Source organism: Aspergillus versicolor (assembly GCF_001890125.1).
Source record: "Aspergillus versicolor CBS 583.65 unplaced genomic scaffold ASPVEscaffold_6, whole genome shotgun sequence".
Lineage (NCBI taxonomy): Eukaryota > Fungi > Ascomycota > Eurotiomycetes > Eurotiales > Aspergillaceae > Aspergillus > Aspergillus versicolor.
The window spans coordinates 1,687,701-1,703,194 of NW_024467529.1; the positions used below are offsets into that span (position 1 = coordinate 1,687,701).

A 15,494-nucleotide genomic window follows, 5' to 3' on the forward strand; every position below is an offset into this window, starting at 1 on the left:
TTCATGTTAAATTAATGCTTTCACGTTAAATTATATGCTTTAAATCCATTCACATTTGTGGAGCTGGAATCATCAATACGTTTATGGAGTCGAAATGGGCCACCAAAGAACCGCGGAAAATCACAATTCGAATTCAATTGCCCTAATATCATCAAGAAAACGCTCTGTAATAGGAACATATCATTGACTTCGGAAAGTCGAAATTCGTTATGGACACAAGGAAAGAATCCACATAAGATACGCCGCCCATATCACCCAACCCCTTTTGCACTCAGATCCAAAGTTCCTTTATGTCAACTTCTGCTTGATGAAGAACGCCCGGAGGTGAGATAATTGCCAGGCACACGCAACCGAAAGCACAGCGAGCTGCATCAAAGCCCAGCGGACGACACGGGAGTTGGTCGCTTCGGATTGATCACGGAATTCGGCCTCGCGTTCCTAAACCAAGTAAAGAAAATTGATTAGTTTCATGTCTCGTCACCCTGTTCATTCGGAGAAAGTAGCCCCAAACCGCAAAACGGCTTGTGTGGGGTTTTTGTTTTTGTTTTTTGTTTAAAAAAAAAAAAAAAAAAAAAAGAGAACATACCCTCTGGAATACCTGCTCGCGTCTAATATCCTGCAACCGGCTGTTCAAGTCCTTGACTCGCTGCACCAAATCCGTCATCTTCCCCTTATCCTCGCTCTCGATCTTGCTCGTCTCCCCAATTGCCATGTCAAGGGTAACCCTCACAGCGCCAGCAGGCGCACCGGAGAGCCACCCACCGGTAGCAGCGTTCGTCTCGGGGGTGAGGCAGATCTTGTGGTTTCCTGGGTCGGCGGCGGAGAAGGTAAACCGACCGGCGTGGGCGTCGCGCTTGTTGACGACACGGTGGTCATTGTCGAAGACTTCGTCGACTGTGATGAGCATCTTCATTGATTGGTCGGGGGCGTATGTGCCCGTGTTGGTGGTTTGATCGATGACTTCGCTTGAGTAGGTTCCTGTTCATTCATCAATGGGGGGTTATGGTTAGAGGTGCGCGGGCTTGTGGATTGACGGCATGATAGGGGGCTGGGAGGAGCCATTGAGTTGCAGATATTGTAGCTTACCGACGACAAGAGTGTCCTTTGGAAGCTCCTCGTAGAAGCATCTTGTTTGACGGCCGTCCACGTAGAAGTAGAGGGCGTTTGCTGGGATGGAGAGGCACAGAATTGCGTAAACGGCGAGCGTGGAGGAAAGCCACCAGGTTGATGGCCTTGAAGGAGCCATGATTGCGGTTGGGAAAGAGGAGAGGAAGGTTGGACCTATGGAAGGTGGACTGAGGTGCTCGTTGGTGAGGCTTGCACTCTTGGTGGTGAAGGGTGCTAGTTGATGTTATGCTGTCCAGATCCAGAATCCAGCCAGGGCGGCGCAGGCTTGGCGCGAATTCTAATTCCTCCATTGACTCTCCGTCTTCACGTTCACATTTCCATCTCCCTACCAACATCACTATCGTCGGCTACCTTTATTTCATCAGAAACTTGACAGTGCACAGATTCCTTTTCAACGTGTTTCGATCTGCCGCAGAGCGCCTGTTCGGAAAACCATGGCTGCCGCCGATGTGCGCGACATGCTCGACTTGCCCGCGGAGGGCCAACCGCGACCTCACAAGAAACAGAAGGTCGTGGAGAAAAGGCCAGGTGTGTCTTGCATGATCGCAAAAAACAAAAGTTAACTCACAGCTGACTCTGAATGTTTTGCACAGAGGGTATCACCCGTGAGCTTTTCGCGCTTTTAGGAGAAAGAGCACCCCCGATCGCGATCAACGAGAACCGATACAAGGGACGACCCAAATGGCAAACCAAGGCTCGTGTGCGACCATGGTAAGCGATGCGACATGACAAATACGTGCTATAAGACGCTAATTGAGTGCAGGCGGATGAATCCTTTTTCGAATGATGCGCGAACCGATGGTTTAGTTCTACGGCACTGGGAAAGGCAATCAGAGGCTACAAATGCACCAGCTATTGAGGGCCCAGAAACGGAGGATGACCAGAAGAAAGAAGAGCAAGGAGAAAATAAGGACGCTGAAAAACAAGAATACCCATTTGCCAAATACAATATCAAAGCCAAAATCCCGAACCGGTATACGACAGACGAGTACAACCGCCACCTGAAGAGCGATGAGTGGTCGCGCGAAGAAACGGACTATCTGATGGACTTAGTCGAGGAGTATAACCTTCGATGGGTAGTTATTTCCGATCGTTACGACTTCCAACCCCAGCCTATCGACAATGCAGAGTCTTCGACCGCACTAGTACCTAGCAAACGATACAGAACCATGGAGCAGATGAAAGCCCGATATTACAATGTTGCGGCCTCAATGCTCGCTCTTGAGCATCCCCCATCAGAAATGTCTGAGACGGAATTCGATCTTCACGAAAAGATGATGAAGTTTGACGCTGAAAGGGAGCGGCACCGCAAGGAACTTGCTGGTCTCCAACTGAACCGCACTGCTGACGAAGTCCGCGAAGAATCCATCCTTCTCGAAGAGCTCAAGCGAATCACCGCCAACGAGCAGGAATTTGTTAACGAACGCAGAGAGCTTTACTCCCGTCTCGATGTCCCAATTAGCGTTGGCAACGCAACCAACTACCACAACAGTCAAGGCCTATCCCACCTCCTCCAAACCCTACTCCAAGCAGACAAGAGCAAGAAACGCCGCTCCCTCCTCGGTCCGGAAGGTATCGTCCCCACGCCAGGCGGCCAAACTCCGATTCCCAACGCCCCAGGCAGTGCTCGCGACAGCAGCCGAGCAGACACCCCCAGCGGTGGTCCCGCGCAACCCCCAACAACCAAAAAGGCCGCTGCCGCAGTAGCAGCGGCAAACAAAGAAGCGGCCCAGCAAGCAATCAAAAACCTCTCGCCGGCCGAGGAGGCACGATATGGCGTACAGCACCACGATCGTCTTGCACCTGGCGTGCAATTCCGCAGCGATCGCGCCCAGAAACTCACACAGGCGAAGTCCCACGTCCAAACACAGAAACTCGCATCTGCTCTTGCCGAGCTCGAAATACCCCTCCGCCTGGTCATGCCAACAGAACGCGTGGTGAAGGACTTTGAGAAACTGATTCACTCTGTGAATCTTTTGTTGGAGGCACGCAAAGTCTCGGAGAAGGTGGAGAGCGAGATTCGTGTCTTGGAATCCGCCAAGGAGGAAAGAGAGCGGAAAGCGAAAGAATTGCGGGAGAAGGAAAAGCCCGAGGTGAAATCGGAACAGCAAGATGATGAGGCTCCTATCCCGCCTGCACCTGAGTCGGCTTCCGCGGGTGGTGCTCCCCAAACTGAGAAACCTGCCAGCACAGGTGACGGTCAAAATGATTCATCTATCCCCACGGGTGATACTGTGAGAGGTGGTGAGCCGTCTACAGGGGATCAGGAAGGCGCCTCTCATAAGCGTTCTGCCAGCGTGCTCAGCAACGGAAGCGACAAGAGTTCCAAGCGGCAGAGGAAATGATTCTTCACCTGTATTACCAGTCTACCACCTTATTAGCAGTCATAAGTTGATTAATACAGCACTGTACGATTATCATATGTCAACACCATGTTTTGGCCATTCGCTATCAATACTTCTAGCCCTTGATTTTCGTACATAAATCCCTAACAATGCACACATCCAAGGAGTTTTGATGTTTCCCTCTCTCGCATCAAACTCCAGTCTCAGTTGTTGGGATGTGTCGTTTTGCTCAACCCCGCTAATCAGGAATCGAGTGTTGTTCGAGACACTCCTCATACAGGCTGTCCCAATCTCTAGAGCTTCTTCCTGAGCTTGTTCGCTCGGATGGCCGATACTGAGGTTTCTGGGACTGGTGAAGGCCACCGACTTGGTTTGCCGAGAATGTAGGCCCGCCAACATGTATCCCTCGCGGTTGTTCCTTGCTCCCGGGCCCTCTGAGTCTGAACACTCGGGTCGTCTTTCGCTGCACAACGGGAAGGTGCTCTGCTGGTGCCGCAAACTTGGCGACTGCGCGGTCTGCCTGTTTCTCAAGGCTACGGGCAATTTTTGCGACCTTGCGTTTAGTGGTCCATACACCTCCCCTCCGGCGGAGTATTGCTAATTTCTCTATCAGCTGTGCTTCTGTATGCTCGCGGGACTGAACAATGTTTTGCTGAGGTGCTTGTTGCCCGCCCGAGTTCTGCACCGGGCGAACCCAAGAACAGAATTCCCAAGGGTTATCTGCATCGACATTGGTCCCTATTTCCTCATGGTCTTTCTTTTTATTCGAGAGAATCCCAAACAAAGAAGAGCCACCGGAACCGCAACTCCCTGCGTCGCTGTTCTTGCTTGAACCCAGGGTGAAGTTTGCGCCAGTCCAGCGGGGAAGGTTCAGCTTCTGGAAAATAGTGGATATATCGAAGCTCGACTCGTTTGTTTTTGAAGGGGCCTGACTAGACTTTCCTCGCAGAGGCGAACCCTGCCTATCAAAACGTCCATTCGCACTACCTGCAAATGAACCATTAGGGCTATTTTTTGTGGCGTCATAGCCGCCAGGTAAAGCAGGCCCATTACAGATTTGCTCATTTCCCTCGCTCGAGTTGTCTGGAGGCACAAGCGTGTACCCATATCCAATTCGTCGACCTTCAGTCATCCATCCAATGCTTAATTTGCGAGCAGAAACGCCAGTCTCGCCTTCAGAGGACTCAAATATCGCAGGGCCTACCGATTGATTGGACCCCAACCGCTCAGTGAATTTGCTTCTCAGCGCATTAGCTTCATCAGCAGTTGCTGAAGCAGATGCGTGTTCGGAAGGCAAATAAGGCCGCCTCGACGGCAACTTGGTAGATGTGTCTTCAGCGAAATCGACGAAGCTCTGCTCGTCGTAGTCGTAACCGGCGGAGGGTATGCTGGCTTTTGGAGAGTACGGAGATCGTGTACCCTGAGTTCTAGAAAGCTCAATTGACAGTGACTTCGCCTCAGGTTTATCCCAGATGGGTGGCATTAAGTTTGGATTGTTAAACGTTTGATATCTGTTTGCATTCCATGTTCCTGCATTGCTACTTGATTGATTCTCATCAAATGGATGCTTCTGGGGTTGCATGTGAGAAGTAGATCCAGATGAAGCGAGCATTCTGTGAATGTTCATCTCCTCGAGATGAACAGATTGTTCGTCTTGTGTCATTTCTCTTCGAGGCCTCTGATGTCGTTTCCTGACAGAGAGTTGCGGAGGACAGCCAGCCAGGGATTCCGTGGATGTCGTATATCCCTGTTGTTGAAATGCGTGGTGATTATGGTAAGTGCAGCCTCCGGTATCATGAGTACGACCAGAATTTCGACCTATGCTGTCCTCAAAGCTGCCGCGTCTAGACTTCGGAGGCCTTATCAAAACCGGGCGACAAGTTTCCTGTACTCTCATAGGTACTGGCGATGCTCGTTCTTTTGCCCGCATCCTGCACGCACTGGGACAAGGGCTCGAAGGTCTACCACGTGGACTCCCCAGATCGACTTTATGAAAACTAGAGGGGGACTCATGAACAATTTGCGGACTTCGATGTTCGTCGTCTCGAGAGCGCCAGCGCAACTGGGCTTCCACCCCTTCCCCATGGTAAGGTGCTTGTTCATTTGCCATGCCCCTGGTGTCAATAGTCAACCCAAACGGCAGTTCTCGTGCATGTTCTAAATCGGGTTCTCTGCCACGACGAGCAGATATCGGTGTCTCATTCCTAGGCCGGCTAGATGGATGTTCTGTGGTGTAAATTGGATGTCTTGGCGTTGATATATACTGCGCGTCACTGTCATATCCTCTTTCGCTCATCAAACTACCTCCTAGATCAAACGCAGAGGGTACTGCATGGTGTTTCGATGAACAATACAGAAATGGTATCTTTGGGGCTCGATCCAACCGTTTGGGCCGTCTATACAAGTTTCTGGGGTCTCGAGAGAATCGTCGGCGGACCCTACCCGATAAACCACCTGAAGAACTGCTTAGACGCACGCTTTGGTTTTGTTCGTCTACTGACGAAGATATGCCTATTTCGGTCAGAAGGTTCACCTAAGACCGAGTGGGGATATATCTCATCATCACCTTCACTGTGTTCATGGTTGGGAGGAGACGAATCTATTCGTCCCAGCTGGTACGCTATATCGGACGATTCTGAGGCTTTCCGATATCTCCAAAGTCGAGGACAGAAGAAGAACCTCATTGAGCTGTTCAAGGGGGTATACCATTGATGGAGATTTGGGTGTCATAAGAGCGAGGATAACGGTCAGGGTAGCTGAAAGCACTTCTATCGAGAGCCCGGGGCAGGGGCATGGTGAATGCATCCTATCGAGGCAGGAACGCTGTCAATTCACGACAAACGAATGAGGCAGGCGCGACCATCCGCCGTACTATTAAACACCTTCCTGTTGACGGAGTCTTTTGGCCCCGGCGATCTCGGAGTCTCGGTCTTTTTTTGGCCGCATGATGGTCTCTTTCTGAGGTTAGGGAAAGACCACGAGATTTTACCCCTTTTAATATAGAGGGGGTGAGGGTGAATATTTCAGTCCCATATGCTGGCCAAGGTCAGCTTACTACAGGTGCATCTCCAGCCGGCGGAGAGTCACCCAGTCTCCGTTCCATCCATCCCGTCGGACAATGAGGTTCCTCTTTCGGTCATTATTTACTACTTTAGGTTGCAAGCTTGGGGCCTATCCAAGGGCTCAACCTGAAGCCGAAAACTTTCGGTTCTTGAAGCCACCTTGACATTAAGGTATTAGCACCACTGGTCTGTCTATCCTGAAAAAAAACCGAAACTAGAGCACGGGTAAGGCCGATCACGGAGCACGTTCGGAGGGCGGGTCGATGAAGATTCGGGGGATTTGTCTCTGCCTGACGCGAAGTGAGCCATGGAAGAGCAAAAATACGACAACTCAATGCTTCCCCATCACGCCATTTCTCTCTGCTAGCACTGAAAACGGCCACGACCATGTCCATAGTAGTTAATATTAGCAGGTTTTATAAGTTCTAGGTTCTCATCAGGTGTCAAGCAAAATAAAATTGATCAATGGCCCCATTATCAGCAGAAGGATGGACTTTGATAGAGGGTGATTACTGCGGTACTATACGGTACGATTTTCGTACTGCATATACCCCGCCTCGGTCTTTCTGATTCGCCGATTTCCAGTATCCACACCGGAGGGACTCGACTTTTTCCCCTCCATGAAATTGATTTATTTTGCTCAGCTTCCCCTCCTCCCTCCTCTTTCCTTTCTCTCTCTCCATCCCCCTTCTTTTCTTCATTTCCCCCTCTTGCAAGAGATTCTTGTGAATTGTCTCTTGCCCTCCTCCTATTTCTCCCTTCATCCACCTTCTATCTTCTCAGACCATTTTCTCTTTCTTCTCCATCCGACCTCACCCCCACCACCGTCTCCTTTCCTCGCTTTTCCGTACACACATATCTGTCAGGATGGTTCAATCGTATGTTCAAATACTGTTCCTGTTCTGTGGTCATCGGTAATACTAACTTTTTTTCGCTACAGCGCTGTTCTTGGTTTCCCTCGCATGGGAAAGCTCCGTGACCTCAAGAAGGCCACGGAAGCTTACTGGGGTGACAAGATCTCTCGTGATGAGCTTTTGGCTGAGGGAAAGAGGCTTCGTCAGGAGCACTGGAAGATCCAGAAGGATGCTGGTGTCGACATTATCCCCAGCAATGACTTTGCTTACTACGACCAAGTCCTTGACCACATCCAGCTCTTCGGCGTTGTCCCCGAGCGCTACACCAAGTACAACCTCCACCCTGTCGATGAATACTTCGCCCTGGGTCGTGGTCTTCAGAAGCCTGCCAAAGATGGCCAGGCCGCCATTGATGTCCCTTCTCTGGAGATGGTGAAGTGGTTTGACTCCAACTACCACTACGTCAAGCCCACCCTCCAGGACAACCAGGTCTTCAAGCTTGCTTCCAACCCCAAGCCTGTTGCTGAGTTCCTTGAGGCTAAGGAGGCTGGTGTCATCACCCGCCCTGTCATCCTCGGTCCTGTTTCTTTCTTGACCCTCGCCAAGGCTGACCGTGGTCAGTCCGTAGACCCCATTACCAAGATTGATGAGCTTCTTCCCCTCTACGTTGAGCTCCTTGCCAAGCTGAAGGAGGCTGGTGTCGAGGATGTTCAGATTGACGAGCCTGTCCTTGTCTTTGACCTTCCCGCCAAGTCCAAGGCTGCTTTCAAGCCTGTTTACGAGAAGCTCGGTGCCCTCGGTGCCCAGGCTCCTCGCCTTGTCCTTGCCACCTACTTCGGTGACGTTGTTCACAACATTGACGTTTTCCCCGCTCTTCAGAGCCTCTACGGTATTCACGTTGATCTGGTCCGCAACCCCGAGCAGCTTGACGAGGTTGTCAACGCCCTTGGCCCTAAGCAGGTCCTCTCTGCTGGTGTTGTTGACGGCCGTAACATCTGGAAGACCAACTTCAAGACCGCTATCGAGAAGGTTGAGCTCGCTATCCAGAAGCTTGGCAAGGAGCGCGTCATTGTCTCGACCTCCAGCTCTCTCCTCCACGTCCCCCACACTCTCGCCAGCGAGAAGACCCTCGACCCTGAGGTTCGGGACTGGTTCAGCTTTGCTGTCGAGAAGACCAGCGAAGTTGTTGTGATTTCCAAGGCGGTTACTGAGGGCCCTGCCGCTGTTCGTGAGCAGCTTGAAGCCAACGCCAAGTCTGTCCAGGCCCGTGCCTCCTCCAAGCGTACCAACGACCCCAAGGTCAAGGAACGCCAGGCTGCCGTCACCCCTGAGCAGCACGACCGCAAGTCTCCCTTCACTACCCGTCTTGCCGAGCAGACCAAGTCCATCAAGCTTCCTCTCTTCCCCACCACAACCATTGGATCCTTCCCTCAGACCAAGGATATCCGTATCCAGCGTAACAAGTTCACCAAGGGTGAGATCACTCCCGCGGAGTACGAGAAGTTCATCGAGAAGGAAATTTCCGATGTTGTCAAGATCCAGGAGGAGCTTGGCCTCGACGTCTTGGTTCACGGTGAGCCAGAGCGTAACGACATGGTCCAGTACTTCGGTGAGCGTCTCACTGGTTACGTCTTCACCACCCACGCTTGGGTTCAGAGTTACGGATCCCGTTGCGTGCGTCCTCCCATCATCGTCGGTGACGTCTCTCGTCCCGCTCCCATGACTGTCAAGGAGTCCAAGTATGCCGTCTCGATCGCCTCCAAGCCCATGAAGGGTATGCTTACTGGACCCATCACTTGTCTCCGCTGGTCTTTCCCTCGTGACGATGTCCACCAGTCTGTGCAGGCTCAGCAGCTTGCTTTGGCTCTGCGCGACGAGGTTGTTGACCTCGAAGCCGCCGGTGTCAAGGTCATCCAGGTCGATGAGCCTGCTCTCCGTGAGGGTCTTCCTCTCCGTGCTGGCAAGGAGCGCGAAGCTTACCTCAAGTGGGCCGTTGCCGCTTTCCGTCTGTCCACCGCTGGTGTCACCGACGGTACTCAGATCCACTCTCACTTCTGTTACTCTGAGTTCCAGGACTTCTTCCACGCCATCGCCGCTCTGGATGCTGATGTTCTGTCCATCGAGAACAGCAAGTCTGATGCCAAGCTTCTCAAGGTCTTCATCGACGAGGCCTACCCCCGTCACATCGGTCCTGGTGTCTACGACATCCACTCTCCCCGTGTTCCCAGCGAGCAGGAGATCAAGGACCGTGTCGAGGAGATGCTGCAGTACCTGCGCCCTGAGCAGCTCTGGATCAACCCTGACTGTGGTCTGAAGACCCGTCAATGGCCCGAGACCAAGGCTGCTCTCACCAACTTGGTCAACGCGGCCAAGTACTTCCGTGAGAAGTACAGCAAATAAATTTAACACTTAATAATGACCCATGGAGGGGGCGACATTGTCAACCATGTCGTCCCGATAAGGATGAAAATTTTTTTCATTTAATGAGTTATGATGATGATACCAAAAGTTCAACATATGGGTTCGGGGTTACATTAGAGACATAATGGGGATAACGGAGTTCAACATTTTACGATTTCAACATCGGCGTTAAGCCAAGCATTGACATGATTCCCTGGCATGGGATTCTTTTCTTATCATCTTTTGGGGAAACAGGAGCATGAGTGGATAGTCGGTGGTGGCTACTTTAGCCGATGTTCATATATTTCAACAATGATGTGTGTATCACACTACTAGGGGTTAATTGTATAAATTCTTACCTCGCTTTTAATTTTTCTTGTTCTTTTTTATCTTCCTCGACGTTGTAACTGTTCAAGTTGATGTTTTGACAGTTGCAATTGTCATTACTAGTATCCTAAACCTATAACTAAATAACACAACCGTAGTGAATTTCAACGAAATATATACATACCCCGTCCAGCACCCAATGACTCCGTTGATTCTTAGTGTACAATAGATTCTTGCATGCTTTTTTTAATTCTCCTGACCAATCAAAGAAGAAAATCAAAAATTGAACAAAACGGGATTGATCTTACTACATCCAAGAAACAAACGGCACAACCGCCCCTCGTCCACCAACATCCTCCTCCCCAAACCTCTCGACATACCACTTCCTCCCCCACCGCGCATGCGGCAACATATTCGTAACCGCATTCACAACAAACACTATCGCTGGCAACGGCAAGACGGGAACCCTCAGTTTTCCCGCAAGCCACACAGCAGGAACCAGCCAGGGCGCAAGACGGAGCGCCGGCCCACCTGTTATCGCACCAGCTGTACTCGTGCTCAGTACGTCGGGAATTATGGATGGCGGGGTGAGCGCTGGAAAGACGGTTGTGCCTACGAGTGCAAAGCCGGTCCATTCGATCCACTCGCAGACATAGTGCGGGTACAGGATTGAGCTGAAAAGGCCGGTGGAGGGTGGTATGACGTAGACTTTGTGGTATTTGTTCTTTTTCTTGGCGAAATAATCGGAGTCTGCTAGGTCTGACGTCTCGTTGTCTTTGCTGGTCTGTTTGGTGTCTGCTTGCTCGCGGCGGAGGCGGAAGAGAGTTCGCTCTGCGTAGATGTTTCCTGCCATGCCGCCGAGGAAGAGAACTAGGCCGGTGACTGGGAGGAGGAGGGAAGTGCCTGCTGTGCTGGCGAGACTTTCTTCGAGGGCCTTCTCTGGCGTTGTGATTGAGGCCTGTGAGAGCGGGTAGTATCCGGGGATCGTGGTAACGTTATATCCCACCAGCCAGCAAGCCAAGCACGAGGAGTTGAACCAGTTGAAGAATATGGCTGCGATAGCAACAAAGGCATGAATAGGCGACATGCTTGGCGCTGAGACGAATGGTGAGATAATGGCCCTGTTAACATAGTGAAGGAGATAGAGAGAAGCCACTAGCTTGTTTGGGAGGGGGAGGGTTCGGATGCTAAGTTTGGCTGGGAGGTGGTAGAGAATGTAGAGCAGGTTGATAGGCCCTGCTATCTCCATGGCGAACCAGGCAATTCGCCCTGGGATATTGAAGTATGAATTCTTGGAGGAAGTTTTCCCCGCGCCATGCCAGGAGGTGAGCCATTGGATAATTGTGAACTTGCGTTGTATTAGTCGAGGTTATCTTTTGAGGGGCTAGAGGTCTTACTAGAGGGAAGAATTGGAAGATGTTGAGCAGAGTTACATATGCCTCAGGAGTGGGAGGAAAGAAGTCTTGCGGAGGGGGTAGGGAATTGAGGGTGGATGAAAGTGTTGTGCCCATTGTCTTATGCAAAGACTCGGTGTTGTATAGTTATAGCACAAGATAAAGTTAAGAGGGATGGATGCCCCTGGAATGAAGCTCTTAGGGTCCGTGGGGGAGAATGGTTATTGAGACACTCGATTTAAGCTTGTGAGGCACGATGAAGCAAATTATCAGGCAAGTACCGAGTATGACGATGTTAGAAGATTCCACGAGGAAATAAAGAAACAAAAGAAACAGGGACTAAGTTGATTCACTTCAGATCGATCTGAATGGCTGCATACGACGATCAATGATGTCAGTGACACACGTGACTTGTTTGTACAAAAAAAAAAAGTAAACACATAGATCGTAATGCATAAGTATGGTATTGTATCATGTTAGATCTGCAGTAAGCTACTACTTATTACTTGATAGTTCGTCAGCCAGTGGATGTGTCCATCGCCTCGGCTGCAACCTGGCCCTGTCCTCCTCGCCGCTCTGCAATCTTTCGCCGCTTGAAGTCCTCGATCTTCGCCTTGAGCTCGGTATCTAATAGTCAGGTTAGTCTTATGTGCTTGAGAATTGGATAGTGAAGTTTCATACCAGGCAAAACGTCCTCCATCTTCAATGGTACTCGGTTGAAAGGGTCGTGTGGATCGCTCAGTAGATGAGAACGGATGGTAGAGCGGTCAAGGGACATCCTCGATGCAGGAAGAATCACGGGGTCCTCCATCAAGGTGTACATTAGTGGATCAAGGAATTCGTCTGGAATCTCTCCAAGATCCTCTTCTGCCTGTTCGTCTTCCTCCTTGGCCTGCTTGGCTTTCAATAGGAGTCGGTCCCAACGGTTGAGCTCCTCGGGAGATTTGAGAGACCACTTGCGCAGGATCTCTGCAGCCTTTTCGAAATTGGCGGGCTTGTAAGAGCGCCCATCTCGAGCAACAGCGACGATAAAATTTTGCTTGCCCATCAAGTTCAGGTACACATCCACTATCTCACTCAAAAGAGCTCGTGGTCGGAACCCGTATTCATGCAAGTTTTCGACTCGCAGGTTAGAACTCTTGGGTCCAACCATGGCATCCAGGTTATAGTCAAGCATGTCCGCCAGTCTTTGGACAATTTCTGGCATGGTGAAAGCATCTGCTAGGGCTTCCGTGAACAGTTTAAGCATGGCCATGGTCTCGTTGGTCAACTGCATGTACGACTTGGCACTGCGTTGCGCCTGTGAGACAAGCTCCTCCTTCTCCTGGCGCACGGTAGGGTCCATGTTAGCTCCTTCGGTGCGTAGCTCCAGCTGTGTGTTGTAGATCGTCTTGAAGCTACCGAACGATTCGTCGAGCACATAGGTGACATCGTTGAGGAGTAGGTTGACAAACTGAACGAAGAAATCCAGGTGGTGGTTGGCTTGGTTGAGAAGCTTTGCTCGGTAGAGCGTATTTGGCCAGACGCATTTGATAATCTGGAAGATCTCGTACCGAATGTTGAATTTGTCATAGAATTGGGTGTGGGCACCCGTGTGTTCGGCCTCAATGTAGAACTTCATACAAGCGTGTAACAAGTATTCATTAGCAAAAGGCATGGAGTTCAACAGGTCAACCAGGACACCCGTAGCACCACCAGGGCGAGGCCATGTCCCTCGGTACAGGATCGAAACGAGGCCAGCCTTCAGGTAAGGGTTTTTGATGTACTCCGAACTCTCCAAAAAGGCGATGCAAAGCATAACCAGCTCATCACCTTGTGTGGCGGTAATGATCTGCGGCATACACCACATGATGAATTTGAAATTGCTGACAATATCATCCAGAAAATATTCAGGAAGACATTTGAAAACTTCAGGAGGATTTTGCGGAAGAGGCAAAGTTAGTTGTTCTTTAGGGAAGTTTTTGCCAGAAACTACCCTAAGCAGCCAAACAACAACATAACGCATGAATGTCATAGACCGAAACTGCCATTGATCGTCAAACAGCACACCTTGAAGACTGTACTTCAAAGCCAGGCCCATGTCCACTTTGTCCTTGAACCTCTTCAAATGTGTTTCAAAAAGCCTAAGCTGGACCGGGTTACTCGACCATTTATGTCGCTCCGCCTCGAGTTTAGCAAGGGTAGTTTCCATGTGTCTCAGGTCTTTCTCAAGCGTTTCTAGTTTAGAAGTCAGGGATTCGCTACCATAATGATGGGCAGCAACCGTCAGGAAGAATATTTCAGTAATGAAATTCGATGTGCCTTCGGACTGCTTTGCATAAAATGCATCGGAAGCATGTTGGTCGGCATTTATTTTAGTCTCATCTTTCATGTCAACCCGAGGGTTTCGATGTAGATACTCAATATCGATCCTGTCGATCTAGAAAGGTCGTTAATTTTTGAACCCTGGCACATCGATACGCAAACAAACTTACCTTGGTGAAATTCGCATCCATAAATGGTTGGCAGAGGTGGTCCATACATGTGGTAAGGTTGAACATAAAGCCATCAGAAGATACGGTATTTGGGTCTACCTGCATTGCCCGCCGTTTGTGGTTAATATTCAAAGCAGTTCCAAACCAGTCGAGAACTCTGTTTCTTGCATCTGTCGAAGCTCGAATCATATGGTTGACTATATCGAGATGATCAGAGCTAAGCAATTCCTGTACCATACGGATTGATCGCTGTGCGTTCAAGATGTAACCTTGGTCCCTTGTCTTGGGACTCGAGAAAAACGACATCGTAGCGCTACCTTGAAGGGGGGATAGGCGAAACCACGGTCCAAGAAGAGTCTCCTTCTCAAACGAGGCAGGATCTCGTGACTCATTGAAGATAGGCGACTCAGTAATGGCCGAAGCAATGGCAGAGTGCCGAACAAGGTTTCGCAATGCCTGTTGAGTTCTCAGTGGATGTCCTCGGTAAGAAAATAGAAACCTGGTGCAAACATACCGTTACATATGGCTTGTAGTCGTCGCCAATCCCCAACGAGGAAAGTTCCCTACTCAATTCCTCAACAGCTGCAATAAAGGCAGGCTTGATGGAATCATCCTCTTCAAATCGCTTGACAGATTCGCTTAAGAAATCAAGATCAACTCCCTTGTCATCTTCGGGGTCTAGAAGGAGATAGGGTTTGAGAGGCGACCGTCCCGATGGATCAACTCTTATGGCCGCATAATCAGTAATCATATCCCCACTTCTATGACCTGGACCACAGAGGAGATAACTCACCCAAACATCTCCGGCATAGTAAGAGCAAACACAGAGTAGCTCATACACAAGCGCCGAGCCTCACATATCACTTCGAACTTGGGGTCATCGGCGCGGGCCTTCCGAAACCCCTTGTGCAGCCTCGATACCCGCTTCCAGCATGGCAACAGGTAGTCTAAAGGCTTCCCATCTGGCTGACTAGATGCTGCCTCTAAAAGAGCCTGGTCTAGAACAGAGGTATCAATCCGCAGTCCCCGGTTCTGGTCCTGTAATTCACCCCGCACACCAGGAATAAATGTCAATCTCTGCCCGTGGATATCCTTCGTTCGATTCTCGTCCAATGTGAGTTTAAACACTGCGCTTAATGTCCGGTCCTCGAAAGCTTCTAGAGTGTCTTGAGCTTTTGCGGGAGGCGGGGTGTTTGAGACGGGGGTTATAGATTGCGGTTGCTGGGCAGGTGATGAGGCGTCGGGCGTTATCTTGATCCGTTTCCCTTCTGATTCTTCTTGTTCTGGTTTTGATGTGGACGGTGTGGTGCTTTTGTTGGGCTGTGATTGCGATGGTGCCTCCGGGACTTGAGGGGTAGAGGGAGCGGATGACTGCTCAGTGCTTGTTTCCGCCGATGGCGAGGAGTTCGCGAGCTTAGCTAGACGCTTATTGCGGATCTATAGATATTATATTTGCATTAACAAGGACCCACGGCATTTAACAGGGCATATGCAGGGCGAAACTAACTTT

General features: G+C 50.4%; 6 protein-coding genes across 6 annotated transcripts; 3 read left to right on the top strand and 3 right to left on the bottom strand.

Annotated features, from left to right (window-relative positions):
- Positions 1-288: 288 nt before the first annotated feature.
- On the bottom strand, positions 289-1,246 carry ASPVEDRAFT_54021 (emp24/gp25L/p24 family protein; the record flags this gene model as incomplete). Its single annotated transcript, XM_040814872.1, has 3 exons — positions 289-438; positions 587-978; positions 1,087-1,246. 3 exons carry the CDS (start codon positions 1,244-1,246, stop codon positions 289-291), a joined length of 702 nt encoding a protein of 233 aa, XP_040669423.1.
- Positions 1,247-1,562: 316 nt separating this feature from the next.
- On the top strand, positions 1,563-3,473 carry ASPVEDRAFT_30166 (SANT/Myb-like DNA-binding domain-containing protein; the record flags this gene model as incomplete). The annotated part of the gene is made up of 3 exons (XM_040810328.1): positions 1,563-1,656; positions 1,722-1,839; positions 1,892-3,473. 3 exons carry the CDS (start codon positions 1,563-1,565, stop codon positions 3,471-3,473), a joined length of 1,794 nt encoding a protein of 597 aa, XP_040669424.1.
- A 238-nt stretch (positions 3,474-3,711) lies between these two features.
- On the bottom strand, positions 3,712-5,583 carry ASPVEDRAFT_54023 (uncharacterized protein; the record flags this gene model as incomplete). Its single annotated transcript, XM_040814873.1, has 2 exons — positions 3,712-5,258; positions 5,415-5,583. 2 exons carry the CDS (start codon positions 5,581-5,583, stop codon positions 3,712-3,714), a joined length of 1,716 nt encoding a protein of 571 aa, XP_040669425.1.
- Positions 5,394-6,346, top strand: ASPVEDRAFT_746758 (uncharacterized protein). Its single transcript, XM_040816268.1, has 2 exons — positions 5,394-5,559; positions 5,661-6,346. Exon 2 carries the CDS (start codon positions 5,691-5,693, stop codon positions 6,183-6,185), a length of 495 nt encoding a protein of 164 aa, XP_040669426.1. The 5' UTR covers positions 5,394-5,559; positions 5,661-5,690; the 3' UTR covers positions 6,186-6,346.
- A 1,056-nt stretch (positions 6,347-7,402) lies between these two features.
- On the top strand, positions 7,403-9,789 carry ASPVEDRAFT_30168 (5-methyltetrahydropteroyltriglutamate--homocysteine S-methyltransferase; the record flags this gene model as incomplete). Its single annotated transcript, XM_040810329.1, has 2 exons — positions 7,403-7,413; positions 7,476-9,789. 2 exons carry the CDS (start codon positions 7,403-7,405, stop codon positions 9,787-9,789), a joined length of 2,325 nt encoding a protein of 774 aa, XP_040669427.1.
- A 634-nt stretch (positions 9,790-10,423) lies between these two features.
- ASPVEDRAFT_133791 (ubiquitin-ubiquitin ligase UFD2) lies at positions 10,424-15,421 on the bottom strand (the record flags this gene model as incomplete). The annotated part of the gene is made up of 7 exons (XM_040807062.1): positions 10,424-11,464; positions 11,514-11,642; positions 12,064-12,137; positions 12,192-13,929; positions 13,985-14,440; positions 14,484-14,709; positions 14,778-15,421. Coding segments are annotated over 7 exons (4,308 nt in total), but the record flags the coding sequence as incomplete, so codon positions are not given.
- Positions 15,422-15,494: the final 73 nt, after the last annotated feature.